Consider the following 15695-nt stretch of genomic DNA (forward strand, 5'->3'; position numbering starts at 1 on the left):
CTGTGTGTTTTACCACAAAACAGAGTGCAGTCAAGGCTTCTTAATTGCAGTTTGATTACGAAACAGACAGCCTAAATGTTGAGCCATTAGGTTTACTGTTCGGACAAGCACCAACGTACAGTATATCAGAAAGACCACACATACAATCCATGTCTAATACAGAATCATCATGTAACCAGAAATCTCTATCGCAGCACATTCAAATCAAATAAACCGAGAACTAAGCAACCACTTACAGTGCGATTAGAACAACGGCCAGAAATAACTTGTCGAAAAGTGAAAAACCAAAGGAAAAAAAGACAGGATATCTAGCTAGGAAACAGGCCCCAGCTCATACAACTATCCTAGAAGGCTACATACATATAAAACTTAGGGAATCACAAGTGTTGTTGGCTTAGAATGATATCCCACGTGCAAACGCAGGATATTCACATTTCTCTATACCCATGATACACCTTCACTGAAGGGCCCAAGCCCACACTCTACTGCTCTCGTACCGCACAAATATTTAATTTCCGGCTTATTTGTTGGTACTCAAATGTAAGGAATTCCATTTTGTTGATATATCATAGAAAAGTAAAGCATAAGACTAAAACAACAGACCATGATCGTAACCGATTATAACCAGAACCAATATTCCAAGTAGGATTAAATAGAAACAGAAACTGTAATAATTTGGCAAACTTGGTTAAACTAAGGCGACTTGGGTGATCAAAGGAAAAGTAATGTAGCCAGAAAAGCCGTGGAGATAATATAAACTGTATTTCTTTTTTGTCGTTTCTCATCCTGAAGTGCGGGGGATATTTGGTGACACGAAAATTAACTTGGTTGGTAGAAGAATCAATTTATCGTTTCAAAAAAACATTTTATGAGCCCTTATCTATTGCGTGTCTACTCTTCATGGTTAGTTGGCCACTTGAATCATTTGTAAAGAGGACTCTTGATTTTTTTAATGTCCTGGGGCAAAGAAAGTCGATTTAAGGTTTATTGAGGGTTAAAATGTCAGGGAAAGTATCCATGCGTCAAAAATCTTAGGAGGAAAAGTCAGTTTTGTTAATTTCTGGTTAAAGCGAGATAATTTCGAAATGTGGCTCAGAGAAATTGAGAATCGAATGTACACCAATCAGGTTAATTACGTGCAATTGCTAATAAAAAAATTGAGGGGATTAATAAATGTATGCAAATCCAGTGTTCCACTTTATTTTTAGCTTGATCCATCCAACCAATGTGGATCGGAGCCCATATAAAACTATCCGTGGTAAAAATTAACTGCATAGGCGTGTATGAGAGTGTGTTTCGCTTTGCTTCTTACCCAGAAAGATTGTAACGAGATTTTACTCCAGGCTCTTTCTATTTGCCGAGCCAGTTTGAAAATTCGGCGACATGACATGAATAACTGAATTACAATGAAGTTCGGTCAAGTTCTTTAGGTCAGGAAATGTTTTCTTACTTCCCCTAAATGTCAAAACCTGAGAACTAAGTGAACTGTGTGCCGACATACCTATAAAGGCGGAACCGAAACTAATGAGATCTTCAGTAAAAGCTTTTCAACCGACAGAATCCGGCCCATAATTTTCAGTATCAAATCGCATTCTATGAGTTTTTCAGAGGCCAAATTAGGCAATCGACAAAGTTATTAATGCTCTCTCAAGATACATAGAGAAATAATGAGTTTGTTGAAATATAACGGTAAATTCATCTCAACAGTGCTTGATATGTCAAGGTTCTTAACCCCTCTATAAGGCTCTGTAATATTGTTATGATCCCCCTCACTGGTAGTTAGCTGACAGTCAATTTTCTATAGTCCCCCTTGTTAACTCCGTTGGCGACGACTTATCCCCCTCTGTTTCCCCTGAAAATCATGTCATCCCCCAAAATACATGCACCCACCCTGGGGGTAAATGGTGACTGGTTCCCCGAAGGGTCTGATGGGTATCTTTCAGTAGAACAGTTGGTGAGTAAACATCACTCAGTTTTGGTCAAGTAGTTGTGATATAATAGATACGACAATATTCATATATGAAACCTGCTTTATCAAACAAAGATGAAATAAAAAAAAATCGTTTCAAGTCTGAGTTTTTAAAGTCATTTCCCTTCCAAATTTGGGCAAGCTTGCTATGGTAAATATTTCCGGAAATTCTAATTCGATTTAAAGTTACAGAAAGCAAACTTCGAGTATTAGTCGTCTTAGAGGAAATTCCAAAATCACACTCTGCCGAATCTTTATGGAAATTATCTCCCTCAGGATAGGATATTCTATTTGCCGGTCACGCACGTTGTATTAGTATTGAGCCCGTGAATTCACAGGGAAGAGTAGCGGTATAAGCCTCATCAAGGGAGGCGTGCGGAAATTAGAAACTTTGAATCTCTTTTCCCCCTTTTTTAAAATCTCAACTACGCCTTTGTTCAGCACCAATACATCAACTTCGATTTTCATTGTGTCGGTTTATTTGTTAGCTTTTTGTTGTTGACGTGAAACCGTGAACACCGACGGAGCAATAGAAGCTAACCAGGTGCACAAACTTACCGCTCAACAATAAACAAGCAAACATTAACGATACCATGCTGAAGAAGGAGAGAACTAGCTTGGCTCGCCCCAGACTCTTGGCTATGGAGCTCGGATGGTAATAGCGCCCGACTATTGTCTGGTGTCTAATGCTTTTCTACCTCACGCATTAACAACTATTTGTCTTTCAGCTGAACTAATAATCTGTCCTGCATCTGGGTTTTGCTGGTTTTAAGCTGAGAAAAAAATCAGAAAATAGACATACATTGTCAAGCTATATATATAGTTTTTTTGTATTGATGTTGCGTGTTAGCGTGTAACGGAATATATAATTCCTTTATTGTGGTTTGTGATTTCTTAGCTCGCTCTAAGTGGCTTTCACTGGAAAAGGAGCTTTTGTCATTCTACTGTTTTATTTCCAAAAGATCATCTGTAGGGATTAACGCTTTTCACTGACGTTTTCGAGCTGCTTAATGTCTCATCACCATTTCACGGATTTGAAAACATTTGCATCTGCAATTTGCAATTTCGCGTCACGAAACATTACAAATGCACGACCAAAAGGAAATGTTTAGGAAAAGTCAGTTTGCTCTTTCTTTCTATATCCTTTCATGTTGTTTTTCAATTTCTCCCTGGCGTATTGTATATACCCATGATTTATTAAATGTTAGATTGTCAATAAACTTCAAATCAATACTTGGATCAGAGAAACCACGAAATCATTACTCGTTTAAAATTTACAGGAAAGATCACCTTTTTTTATCAACAGTGGTGTACTTGTGGAATATGGGCTGTTATTTACCGTCATATTTTCAAAACACAGATCAACACAGGCTTCGGAATGGCACACAAAAATAAACAGAATTATCGATTTAAAACAACAAAGCATCATCTTTTGATATACTCAAGCATCTAAATAACTTTCACCAGCTTCTCAGCTCCAGTGGCTCTAAGTACAAAAGGTGTGCATGAAAATCAATCAAGAGTTGAGACATGGAAAAGATATGCGACGGAAGGCTGCGCACACCAAGATCGTAACAGGAGGTGATCCTTTTCAATATTTAAAGTCAATCTCGGTGATGAGAAAAATGAAAGGACCGGGAAGGAAGGCGAGGAGAATGGGGCGGGATGGATAATGGAGCTAGGAAAAGAGAGGAAAAGTGCGGACCCTCATCCTCATATTGTAACGTTCCACAAAATGGGCCAGAAGAAGGAAGTTTTCATGCGCCTCGGCAAATGTAGTTTGAGTGCCATTCTCGGTGGGTTACTTGTTAAAGTAAAACTACTTCAATAGTGTTAACAGATTCGTTATTTAACAAATAGAGAAGCCTTGACTGTGCTCTGTTCTGTTATAAAGCACGCAGGAAGCGGCTAGAGCACGAAAGAAGTGTAGGGAGAAACACTCGACTACGTCTCGTGTTTCTTCCCACTTCTTGAGTGCTCTAGCCGCTTCCTAAGTGCTTTATAACAGAACAGAGCACAGTCAAGGCTTCTCTATTTGTTTTATAATAAAGAATCCGTTAAATTACCCAAGCATTACTTTTAATTTTCAAAACAAACTTTATTTCCAAAGCGAACAACAATGTCGTCAGCATGCTCTATACTCTCATAAAGCACGCTACAATAGGCCAATCAGAATCCTTGTTAGAATGGTTAAAATAATCTGATTGGCTGTTCAAGACTAAAGCTGTCAAAAGTGTCAAACCATCAAAGTTCAAAAACCATCAAAGTTCACATTCCACGATAGTTTACAAACTAAAATAGTTCGGCAAGTCGAATTTAACACTTTTGCCCGAAGTTTTTAAGTCTCTAAGACAGAATCTTGAAGTGAAATGTTCAGTGAACTTCAGCCGAATTATGGCTCATAAAAACACGCGAGTTTTTTCACATGAGAAGGTAGAAAACAAACTGTCCAAGGCGAATGTTTTTTGAATGAACGACAGCCGAATTCACCGGAATATGAAGATCGCTCGGGATGATAGCGCCGCAAAACTCGGCTGTAGTGACTGATGTGAATTGCCTCTCAACGTATCGGAAAGGATATCAGAGCAAGCTCTTATTTTTTCACTCGAAGGGCGGCCGATGTAGTTTCTGAGGCTTGCTTTACTGTGATGACAGGAGATCGGCATGATGAGCAAGCCGCGATGAAATTCAGCATGATCATATTCGCTCAGACACCGTCATGATTAGTATGAATTTGAACAATTATGCCAGTTTGGTTATATTTTTCATCATTTCTGTTTTGTTCTGTTTTGTTTTTGAACACTGAACTTTTCCAACGGAATATCTCTTAGGATCCAAGTTCTTCGACTGACGTTTTAAGGCTGATTAAGAGATACTGATCTCTTTGGCCGATTCATGTGTAATCACCATTTAATAGATCATAAAATTCGCACTTACGACTGGCTTTAAGGATCGTTTCCAAAAACTCATCACGGAACATATCTTGTGCATAAACGCGTGATGACGTTTACGATCGTTTGGTTTTCTGTTTTGTTCATCGTGACCTTTTTGTCTTCTTTGTCAATTTCTTTGAATAGTGCTCTCTATCTTGTCCATTATGTCAACAGTTGAAATGTCTAGAAATAAATTCCACAAATCCAAGGAAACCTTTTTTCATTTTTTTTAAATTAACTGAGTTGATGATGTAAAGAGTTTCTAAAGCTTTAGGATGACCAATTTACATTCATTAGAAAATAACACCTTCTACTTTGTTTGTTTGTTTTGTTTTCGAGGGTGGACCGTTGGTTTCCTGTTTGAGAATTTTCATGACAAAAGCTGGTATTTTTCACACAGACATAAACAGAATCACCGATTTAAAACGACAATGCAATATCCCCAGGCAAACTAAAGCACTTAAATGACCTTCATCAGGTTCTTAGCCCTAATGACTCCGATGCCTTAAAAGTATGTGCAAGAGAATTCAATCTTAAGTTTCGTGGGAAGTCTTGTCAAACGAGACGTCATTTAACACCAGCGTGGTGAAAGATTGTGTCCATCATGCACGTAATGGTAGCAAGAGGAACCCCCCCAAAATTTTTGTCCTTCATCGATGGAAAACTCAGTTTGGAAATTGGTAATTATTGACATCGAAGAGGGGTGCTACCAAATTGAGGATCAGCAAACTGCGGAACCTTCAGAACCCACGTTTCTTTGTGAAAGAAAAGTAATCAGATAAAATAAAACTGAAAAGACCTTAACACTGTCTGGAAGTTCGTTTTCGTGTATAAAGAAGAGTACCTTAACCCTTTCACTACCAAGATCTCACTGTTAATTCTCCTCTCTAGCAGCTACACATTTCCTTAAAACTTATTTAAAACTTCTACCTGATAAGTTTGGGCATTCTCATTACCTGTTTGCTAGACAATACATGGATATTAATGAGAGAAATTACATGTTAAACACTTCTGGGAGTTAAAAGAGAAATACGTTTTCACTGTCCTTGATGTCCAACTTTAATTGTGACAAGATTTACATTACTAGTACAAGGGTATTTTTAAATTTCATTGGGAGCAATCAGCAGTCACCTACCATGAGTGTTAAAAATTGAATGATAATTTGAAATCTCTAGCGATTTGGGTACCGCGGTATGCGCACAACACCTCAGTCCAAGGCTCTCAGCAAACCTATGGGCTGGAATTCATTGTACATGACCCTGAAATGAGGAACACCAGCGTAAAGTGAGGTCATCACCCATGACGCCCGTAGAATTTAGCGTGATCGGGGCGACCGGAGCAAATGTACTGCGTTTTGCTTTCAGTGGATTGGCTTTACTCACAAACGTATCCTGGAAAGGATTATATAAAGGGAAAGGCAAATGAACTAAAGCCGAACCAAATTGCCCTGAATTAGCTCCAATGAAAAGCAGCTTCATGAATAAACTAGCGAGGAACGTTCAAAATTGGAAAAAAAATGGTGCGCGTTGACAACAAACAATCAGCGCGAGTCAAGCTCGAGGAGAAACGCGAAACAAATAGCGCCTGACTCGGCCTTCCGCTATCCAGGCGCCTGACCTGATCAAACATGACCAAAACATTCTTTTTTAAATGCTTTTATTTCCCTTCAACTACAACTACAACTGAAACATAACATCCATGACCATTCGGTTACCAGGTTAAGTCGTCAAGATCCTTTCCAATCTCTGATTAGGGTTGCTTTCGCACTGGAAAATAATGTAACATACAATGAGACAGAAATTTATGGAGTATGACTGAAGGAATTTTCTTTAAAGCGCAGCACAGAACGGCAAGGCACAGAAAAGAAGAGCACTGTACAGCACAGTAAAATACTCAAAAGTATCCTAAATTAGTTTCTCCCATGTTTTTGTTCTGGGGTTTATTTACAGAGGGATAATTTCTGAAAACTAATCCAAATTACAACAAATGACAGTACTAGGGAACAAAAGCAACGAGAAAGAATTGCATACAACGGAAGAGAGGACAATAGCGCTTGAGGATCGTTAATGTCGCCTTCACCTCCATACTACATGTGTTTTGACGAGGCATGCAACGCAAAGTAGCGGGTGATACAACGTTACTGATGAACAAGAGCAACTCACCTACGCATGCCATTAAGCCAAGCATGCCTTTTACCTCCCTAAGGGCCTTTTTCTTCTCTTTCTTACTCTCGTCATCTGTAACTTTGATATTAGCTGCGATTGAAAAATCAGATTGTTTGATTATGTCTTCTGCAGAGACACATCTTTATGCCATATACATTGAAGACGCGATGACAAGCCGCTCTTCGGGAAATGAGGCAACTCCTCCCCAAAAGAAAATCTTTTTGCAAAAGGATAGAAGCCCGGACTCGAATACCGCCAGAATCAAGCCTATCGATCAGAGCAGATCTTTAGTTGGGCGCGAAAAAGGCCTTGCATTTTGCAGTATGCAACTTTTTCAAGTCCGGATTTCTGGCTGGTTGCCGTAAATTACAACGAAACCTTCTTTTGATACCTTGCTTCAATAAGAAAATACCTTAGGAGATGTATGAGCAAATAAAACAGTAACAAGGATGACGAAGAATAAACAGTATTAAAAGGTTCGTAAACGACAAACTTGAAAAGTTCACGCGGAATATTTTTACAACCGTAATGTAAGTATGTCCTCTTTGCAACGTGGCGAAGAAAAATTACCACTTTTATAAGAATAGCGTCAAAACACGATATGTTTTGTATTAATCAGCTCAAAATAATTAGATTTGAATACTGTTCAAAAATAACTAACTGCTTCCGTAAATAATAAAATGATAAATCTTAGTGAATAAGCCTGACGGCCACAGGCATCTTTCGCAATACCAGGCATGTTTCTCAGAGCCGCCGAAAAGTGACTGGTAAAGCAGATACTCTCCAGACACAACCTCAAACCTGAGTAGTTTCCATCTGATGAACTTTAAAAACAGATACCTTTGTTGTTACTATCCCCGTAAACACACTCCTTTTGATCAGCTGTAAGAAAAAAAAGTCAGTGTAAATATTGTATGACAACTTGGAAACTTGCGTTAAGTTTAAGCGGTACTCATACGCAGTCCTGATGGGATGTACGCATGGGAAGATTGAGGTGTTTCGCGAGAGAACACGCCTCGAACACCGGCGGACCCTACGATTTAAAGTTGCATGTTCTAACCACATAACAGATATGCAAATAACTTAGCGAGTACGTAAATTGTTACCTTTGATTTAGACCTACGACTCCTCTACAGCATCAAACCACTCATAATACTACTTTTTCGTAACAAACTGAAGTAAGTTCACGTAAATCAAATCTAAAATACTTGAAAAAATTTACATTGAGAGCCGAAACAAATCGCAGATTGCTTCGGTTTAGCTTTACTTCGCTGTGCAATTTGTCCGAAAAACTCGCGCCATCTCCTTACTTTTCTATCGTTTTAAACCAAATCCTAAAGCGATCTGGCTGCTCGCAATATGCCTTCTTTTTTAATGCTATGTTCATTGGCTCCTCGTGTTCCTTTCCACTGATTGGCTGCTTCGTAAAATTTTCGTATGGTTTCACCAGAGTCAATCGAAATGTACTTTATTAAAATGATTTCACTATTAATTTGATGCTTGTTTTTTGTAATTCCTAAGATTCTTTGTGGGACGTACAACTAGAGAGAGCTGTAAATGGTTATTCGTACTTATGCAGATGTCGCAGGAAACTCCTTGATTTATGCAAGGCTTGGTACTCATCTTCATGCTCTTTTTTGTCAGCCTCACACATTCTGTTGGGAAAATAGGAACAAGCTCTAAAATCTAAGCCACATAGCTCACAGTAACGATTTGATACAATTTCTTCGCAAATGCTAACTTCCTAACACGCTATTGCTGAGTTCGTACCATGAAATTTTGGCGCGAAATCCGTAAAGAAGCGTAGGTGGGCCATTATTCCACTCTATAGCGTAGCAACTCAGGTATGCATAGTGTTCATTTTACTTTGACACTAGAAGCTTCAAGAAATTGCATTCGAAAGAATTCCGCAATGATACACTTTTAAAGACGCGAGGAACTCCTACAAACCTTGGCGAATTTCGAGAAAATTTTTTTAAAATAGCCATGATGAGAATTTCAAAGGTCGTAATTGCAGCATGTCTTTGTTGAAATTCGCAGCTTGAGTAGCGATTTAAAATTTAACGCCGGTGGCTTTCGAAAACAAAAAAAATTTATGTTTTATGAAGAAAAAGATAGCAAAATCCTGATCAAGATAGGGCCCATAAGAAAGCTCGGATTTGCCACAAAAATGCTAACTGAGCTCATCCCGTATTTGGTGGTATGCTGTGGCAAACAATTTTACCAACACTTCCGCCAGACATGATGAAAGTCCGTCGCATAAGAACCCACCTACCCTTTCGGATTCGCATTTCGGATTCCTTAGAAAAGAGAGGCACTCGGCAATTGGGGTAACCTACCGTGGAACACAACTCGAGCCCAGACCTTACGAGTGGGAGTTAAGCGCTCACCACACAATCAGCGCATCCGTAACTAGTAATTGAAACCTAACTTTCATTATTACAGTTGTCGCTTAATTTCTTATGCAGGAATCCCACCCAAAAATCAGTAAAAATTCTTCAAAATTTATGTTTCCGTTTTGGACGAAATAAAATCTTATCGTCAGTAGCTTATTCAAGTTTTTACTTCCAGATCCCCCAGATCCTCCAGATCCTCCTGATCCTCCTGAACAGTACATTTTTTTCACTCGTTGTTTATCGATGTCACTAAGTTCTAACTGTTGGCCGATCAGATCTTGATACTAAAATTAAAAAGAAAGAAACAGATAAATGACTTCATTGATCTTGAAGTACACAAAATAACTCTGAAATCAGGTTTGTTCCAGGGTGACCTCCCCTTCCCCCGGTAGATGTCTCTCACACAAGTATCAAACTTAGGTCGACGCAACCAAGTCTGTTATTCGCTCCTCTTCGCTGGTCATTTGATCGTTTAATACAACACGATTTAACACAGTTAGCGAAATAAACATAGGTTGAAAAAGGGATTTATACTTATTTTGAGTCCGTTAGTTTGTTTGCTTGTTTTCATCAATTTCTGTATCATTCCCTATATTATGGCAGGCTCACATTAGCCGTTGGCTGCTTGTTAAAGCCTGACAATTGAGACTATGTGCTACCTAATGAAGGATTGATTCATTGATTAAATGACTGATGGATCAATTCAACGATAGTTAACACAACTACGGTCGTTCTAATAGTGACCATTTTTAAAAGAACAACGACACGGTGGCGGCAAAAAGTGTGCCTCTCCTATAAGCCCGGCGGCTTCCTGAGTCTCCTCCCCTTCTACTAATTATAATGCTGCAGATTAATTTTTTGTATTGTTAAAAAGGCAATGAAATATCAATGAGTTGGTGATATCTATGTGGGCGAGCTCCGTTACGTCACTTTGCAACGTTTCTAAGACACCTATAGTTGGAGGGGAGATTTTAGGGTCATTATCTATTTTCATGGCACTTCCATCTACTTACATCTGGGTTTAAAGTCACTATTGTATCTTGACCATTAATGCTGAAAGCGTTTCGAAAATAATGCATCACAGAAGAAAAATCATACTGCGTGCCAGGGTTATAATTTTCCTTTTCGAAGTTTCCTTCCATACCTTAGTGTTAAAAAGCAGAGCACGAGCATTAGACAGCATCTATAATAGAACCTGAATAAAGTTTAGAACGTCTGTATCTGAAAGTAGCTGGAATTAAACATATCAGCATGGAAAGTTCAATGTCATAATGCGATAAAATCAACCTGTCTAAAGACAAACATCAGCGAGTTTTACCTTGTAATTAACTACATTTTAAAATAAATTTACCCTCAATAAGGCACGTTTATTTTAAAATAAAAATATTTTTTCTTTGAAAAAGAGGTCCAAAATCTGGTCTCGGTTAAATAAATTTTTATCTGGCGGATAACACAACATTTTTTGTTTGCACTTGACCGTCGGATAGTGATTTATTCGTTGGACAACGTTATTAGGCCTTCATACAACTGGAACATGAACTCCAATTCTCCTTTCTAATAACCTTTGATCGCTCTTATATTTGTCGTTTAGTTCTGAGAAGTAGGTGTTAATCATATCAAACAATTTTCACAGCTTCCTATTTCGCATTTGTCGCAAGAAGAAAATCGTTACAACTTGTTACCATCTCTTCTCGACAATCTCTATTTTCCACAATCTTACTAGGTTCTGAAAGTTAGACCTCAAGTATCCATACTTTTTTTTCAATAATTCAGTGCACTGCTGAACTTCAATTACTTGCCCATTGACAGGGCATTCACACTGCCACAGATCAAAACCAAAAAGAATTACAACTTCCTAAAGTCAGCATAACATTGCTAGACGCCTGTAGAGCATCAGTTTTACTATTCAATAGCAGGGGTTTATCTTTTCAAAAAATGTATGAGTCAAGAAGTATAATTGAACACTTCAAAGAGATATCCTTGAATATGAGAGTGATCTTTGCGGTGATGAAAAAAACTTAAGCAGTAACGAAAAGAAAGCCTGAAAACATTTCGGGCCTGTGCGGGAGTTGAACCTATGACCTTTGCGGTACAAGTGCAGTGCTCTACCAACTGAGCTAACAAACTAACTGGGAACTAGTCATTTTGTTGGTTTGTAATTAGCTCGTGAAGCAAAGAAACATGCTTGTTTGATACAATCCGGGCCTAAACAATTCAAAATGCTTGAGTTGTTCCCAATGTGCATTACTGATGCCTTCAAACGAAGTGAAGGTAAAAATAATATAATCCTGATAACATCGTAGTTACACCAAGTCTAGAAGCAGAGCTCCGCATGCTTTTCCGTTTCTGCTCTATTGAAGAGACTCCGTTTAAGGAAAAGCAGCGGTAAAACTCTCCGTTCTGTGAAATTTTCTCTCTTCTCAAATTCATTTGTACCGAAGTTTAAAGACATAGTAAACAAAGTTTGTTGCAGTTTCTGAGAGCTTCATTTCAATGAAGCAATATCGTTCTAAAAGCTGCGATGCGCTTCCGTTCTGTCTCTTCTTAATTTTCCTTGCTTTACCCGTTAATCAGAAAATCTTTAAATTTCGAAGGTCAGTTCACACCATACGTTTAAGACTTTTGGAAATCTCAAAATCAGTTTAAAAACCTACATTTTAGGTCACCAAATAAGTACGAGTCATATTCTTCCTTATTTTTCGTTGCAATACCTCTAAATTGTAAAACCATCGTTTCGCTGACTTTCAAAATTTCAGCCTTGGCTTTGATATGATCACCGTTAAAACAAGACTGTGAATACGAAGGTTTGATCAAAATGTAACCTTACCCTTAACGATGTTTTTCCAAATGATTCTCACGTACTTATCTCGATCAGAGCGTCCCTGTTCGTGGAACATTCCCAGTGCATGGCCTAGACAAAGTACAAAACAAATATGTTAAGTCTTACCACTTAGGATTACAGAAAGAGGCTATTGTGTTTATTTTCCTTCAGATATTTTTGCAACGCGCGGGAATAAATGTTACGAACTGCTTGCCGTCTGCTTCATGGGTGTTCACTCTTTTAGTGATCTCTGATTCGACTTTATGAACGAACAAACATGTTCCTTCTTCAGTAACAACCCCAATCACTTTCTCATCGTGAATTACATTTTAAACGAAAACTGTTCGTAGTGGACTTTAGGTCTGAAATTTGGGGAATATCACTTGGGGTATTTCCGTGGGCCCAGTTTCAACTGAGGAATATTCGGTCACGTGATACGTTAGACCAGTCACGCGCGAGCAAAAATATTTGATGAAATAAAGCAATTCATCATATAAACTATGGTGTTAGACAAAGATTTCCAGTCCTGAGAGAAGCCGCAACAACACACGTAAAAAAAAATAGGATAATTTCCAGGTGTGTTTGATATCGCCAATAGGCTGTTGACACGTCACTCGCCTTTCACGCCACTCTGTCAGGTTGATGAATGAATAGCCTATTTTGGCCGTGAAGCCGAAAATATTTCTTCTGTCGGTAAAGAAAAAGTCAGTAACAGAAAAGGTTGCAAATTTTGTAATTGAAAGTTTCACCTATTGTTTTTGTAATGATTCAACGCAACGCTCTTTACGAATTTTTTTCGCGGACGTGGATCCTGTTTTTCTCATTCATAATAAAGTCGACTTTTCTTGTCACTATAGAGCTATTGTGTTTACATAATAAACAAAATAATACATGGTTGCTTGTAGATATGGAATTTCTCTTAGAGTTGAACACTCGAACAGAAATTCCATAATAACAAGCGCCAATGCATTATTCTCTATTTCTCCTACTTCAAAAACATGATATCCTCGTTGCACGCAATGAACGTTCCATTTATATCTTCACGCGTAAAGATATCAAAATCGTTATAGTAGGACCTAATAGGCGAGGTTTTAAACATGGCGGTTTTATTTTCGTGAACGGTTTTTTCACATGTATGAACCCTAAAAGGTTAAATTTGATTTTTTCTTTTACAGTGAGAAAAACATTTCTTGTCGTTAGGTCAGACGATGAAGTAGATTTTCCGCGGGCTAACTTTACATACAAGTGATCTTTGCATTTGGCGCTCCTAAAATGCTTTGCAAAATCGTCTATTATTCAAATATGCATTCAATATCTCTATAACAGAACGTTACATATTTGCTCATGGATACGAATTGATATGTGATATGCGAAACTGTGTATCAATTCAGCGCTTCCTGTTTACTATGTTTGGAAGGTATCTTACCAATTTCATGAATGATAATTCCCTTGTGATTGCAGCCGTTACCAATAGATAATTTTTGTGCGCCGCCGATCATTCCCACATAAGAGGAGCAACTGCATGTGAAAAAAAAAGCAAAACAAAACAAGGAGGCGTCGAAGTAATGCGGGATTGTTCCTGGTTGCGTCACATCGCCCCATGATTGACCAATCAAATGTAACACTAGGAACAAGCAAAACTTTGTCATCAGGGTTTTCTCGCTCTCCGTGACGCTTACAGATGTTTACTCTCGAGTTATTATAAGTTCCTAGGGATGTTCACCCTTCTTCTGATTGGTCATTGTGATAATGCACCCTTAATCCTAATATGTCTAATAATTCCCCCAAGGAACTGTCAGGCAGTTTTTTGTCAACCAGTTACGAGAATTAGGTGTGATAACAAGATAAAACCATTCGGCTGGCTGATAAGTTTGTTCTTGTCTCCTTTTCTAGGAGACAAGGATCATGTTTTTCTATTGTCAGGAGAAGTTAGCTGATATTCACTTGTGGATGTAAAAGGCTTGAATTAAACATTTATTACTCAATCACTAAGTCGTTGAAATGTGAAAATCATTTTGAAAACTCGACATCTTTGTCAAAATTGGAAATTGAAAGCACCATGAGTACTGAAAACCAGAAACAAATATCAGCGACTTCTACATAAGAAATTCTAGCCGTAAAATAGCTATTTTGTTTTCATAATGATAGCAGCAAGAGCAAAGTCCGAGTCTGGATTTAACAGTGAGTAAATGGTGATGAACAAGAAAATTAATTTGTCTAATAAACTATCTTAGATATTCTATTTCCCTTTCGATAAAGTTAAGAAAGCAACAAACTCACCCAGAACCTTTGTGCATTATTACATAATTCTTGTCAAAGCGGGATTTCGGGACGAGTCTGATGCAGGTATACATCTTGTAGTCGTTGATAGCTCTCTGGATGGACATCCTCACCGAACCTAACGGTAGGTAAAGATACCACTCGTTTGCAGCAAACTTAAAAATGATTGCCTGAGCCTAATTTCCTAACGGTCGATTGTTACATCTAAAGTGAAACTTACCAGCGACGGAAACTACGTCCGCCATTTTGATGCAAGAAAACTTTATTTCCTCCTCCAGCTCAGTTAAAACTCGTCTCAAAATACTTCATTTTTATCGATTTTTCAGGAGAAATGGTAGTTCACCAGAAATTTGTTTCAACGATGGTCGATGCGTGAGTCCTGCGTGGGTTTCTGACCTCCTAGGCGATTTTCATAAAAATCAGGAGAAGGTTTTAAAATTTCTGGTTGAGATTGTGACCAAACTTCAAGTGATAGCCACCGAAAGGTTTTTAAAGGAACAAAAAAACGGATTTATCCAAATGAAAGAGTTCATCGAGAGGCTGCGTTTTTGGACCCTTGATAACGAACTGAATAAGGCCTTTGTCACCAAATTACTACGTAAAAGCAGTTTATGTCACTTGCAACTGATACTTTCGACAATTAATGCTTTACAAAGTTAAAAAGGAAATATCTATTTTTTTTAAAATGGTTGGTTTGGCACCTCAACGGCGTTTACATCTGCAAAAGAGTTTCCGCCGTGCCCAAAATGATTTTGTCCGTCTTTTCGAGATCCTTGAGAACACTTCGGACGAACACTACCGCTATCTCTTCTATGGGTGTGCCACAGACACATTCCCCCTGGACAACCAACAGAAGAATTGATAACATGTCACTTACCTTGAAGGGACCCGTGGATCTCGTAAGGAATTTTACCGTCTGGCCAAATCGTGACTTGAAATCCGTTTCTCATTTGTGCGTCAGTCCTTAATATGTCATCTTTAGTAGAACCCTTACCGAAGGGAGTTTGTATATCTAGCAAAGAAGGGAAACGTAAGTGTTCTTGTTAGATTAATCGAAAAATGTTTGTCCATCTTAAGAGCTACTACAATCTGGGATGAAGACAGAAGAAATTTATACCAACCCTAAGATAT

At 38.3% G+C, this 15695-nt stretch overlaps 1 protein-coding gene across 1 annotated transcript; it reads right to left on the reverse strand.

Moving 5' to 3' along the window:
• Positions 1 to 6146: 6146 nt before the first annotated feature.
• On the reverse strand, positions 6147 to 15488 carry LOC136279561 (zinc metalloproteinase nas-15-like). Its single transcript, XM_066163506.1, has 10 exons — positions 15442 to 15488; positions 14565 to 14682; positions 13711 to 13802; positions 12291 to 12374; positions 10477 to 10607; positions 9633 to 9747; positions 8639 to 8722; positions 7908 to 7949; positions 7099 to 7157; positions 6147 to 6293 (listed from the first exon to the last, which is right to left on the reverse strand). Exons 2-10 carry the CDS (start codon positions 14669 to 14671, stop codon positions 6147 to 6149), a joined length of 861 nt encoding a protein of 286 aa, XP_066019603.1. The 5' UTR covers positions 14672 to 14682; positions 15442 to 15488.
• Positions 15489 to 15695: the final 207 nt, after the last annotated feature.

This window comes from Pocillopora verrucosa, chromosome 3, assembly GCF_036669915.1.
Source record: "Pocillopora verrucosa isolate sample1 chromosome 3, ASM3666991v2, whole genome shotgun sequence".
In the NCBI taxonomy this organism is placed as follows: Eukaryota; Metazoa; Cnidaria; class Anthozoa; order Scleractinia; family Pocilloporidae; genus Pocillopora; species Pocillopora verrucosa.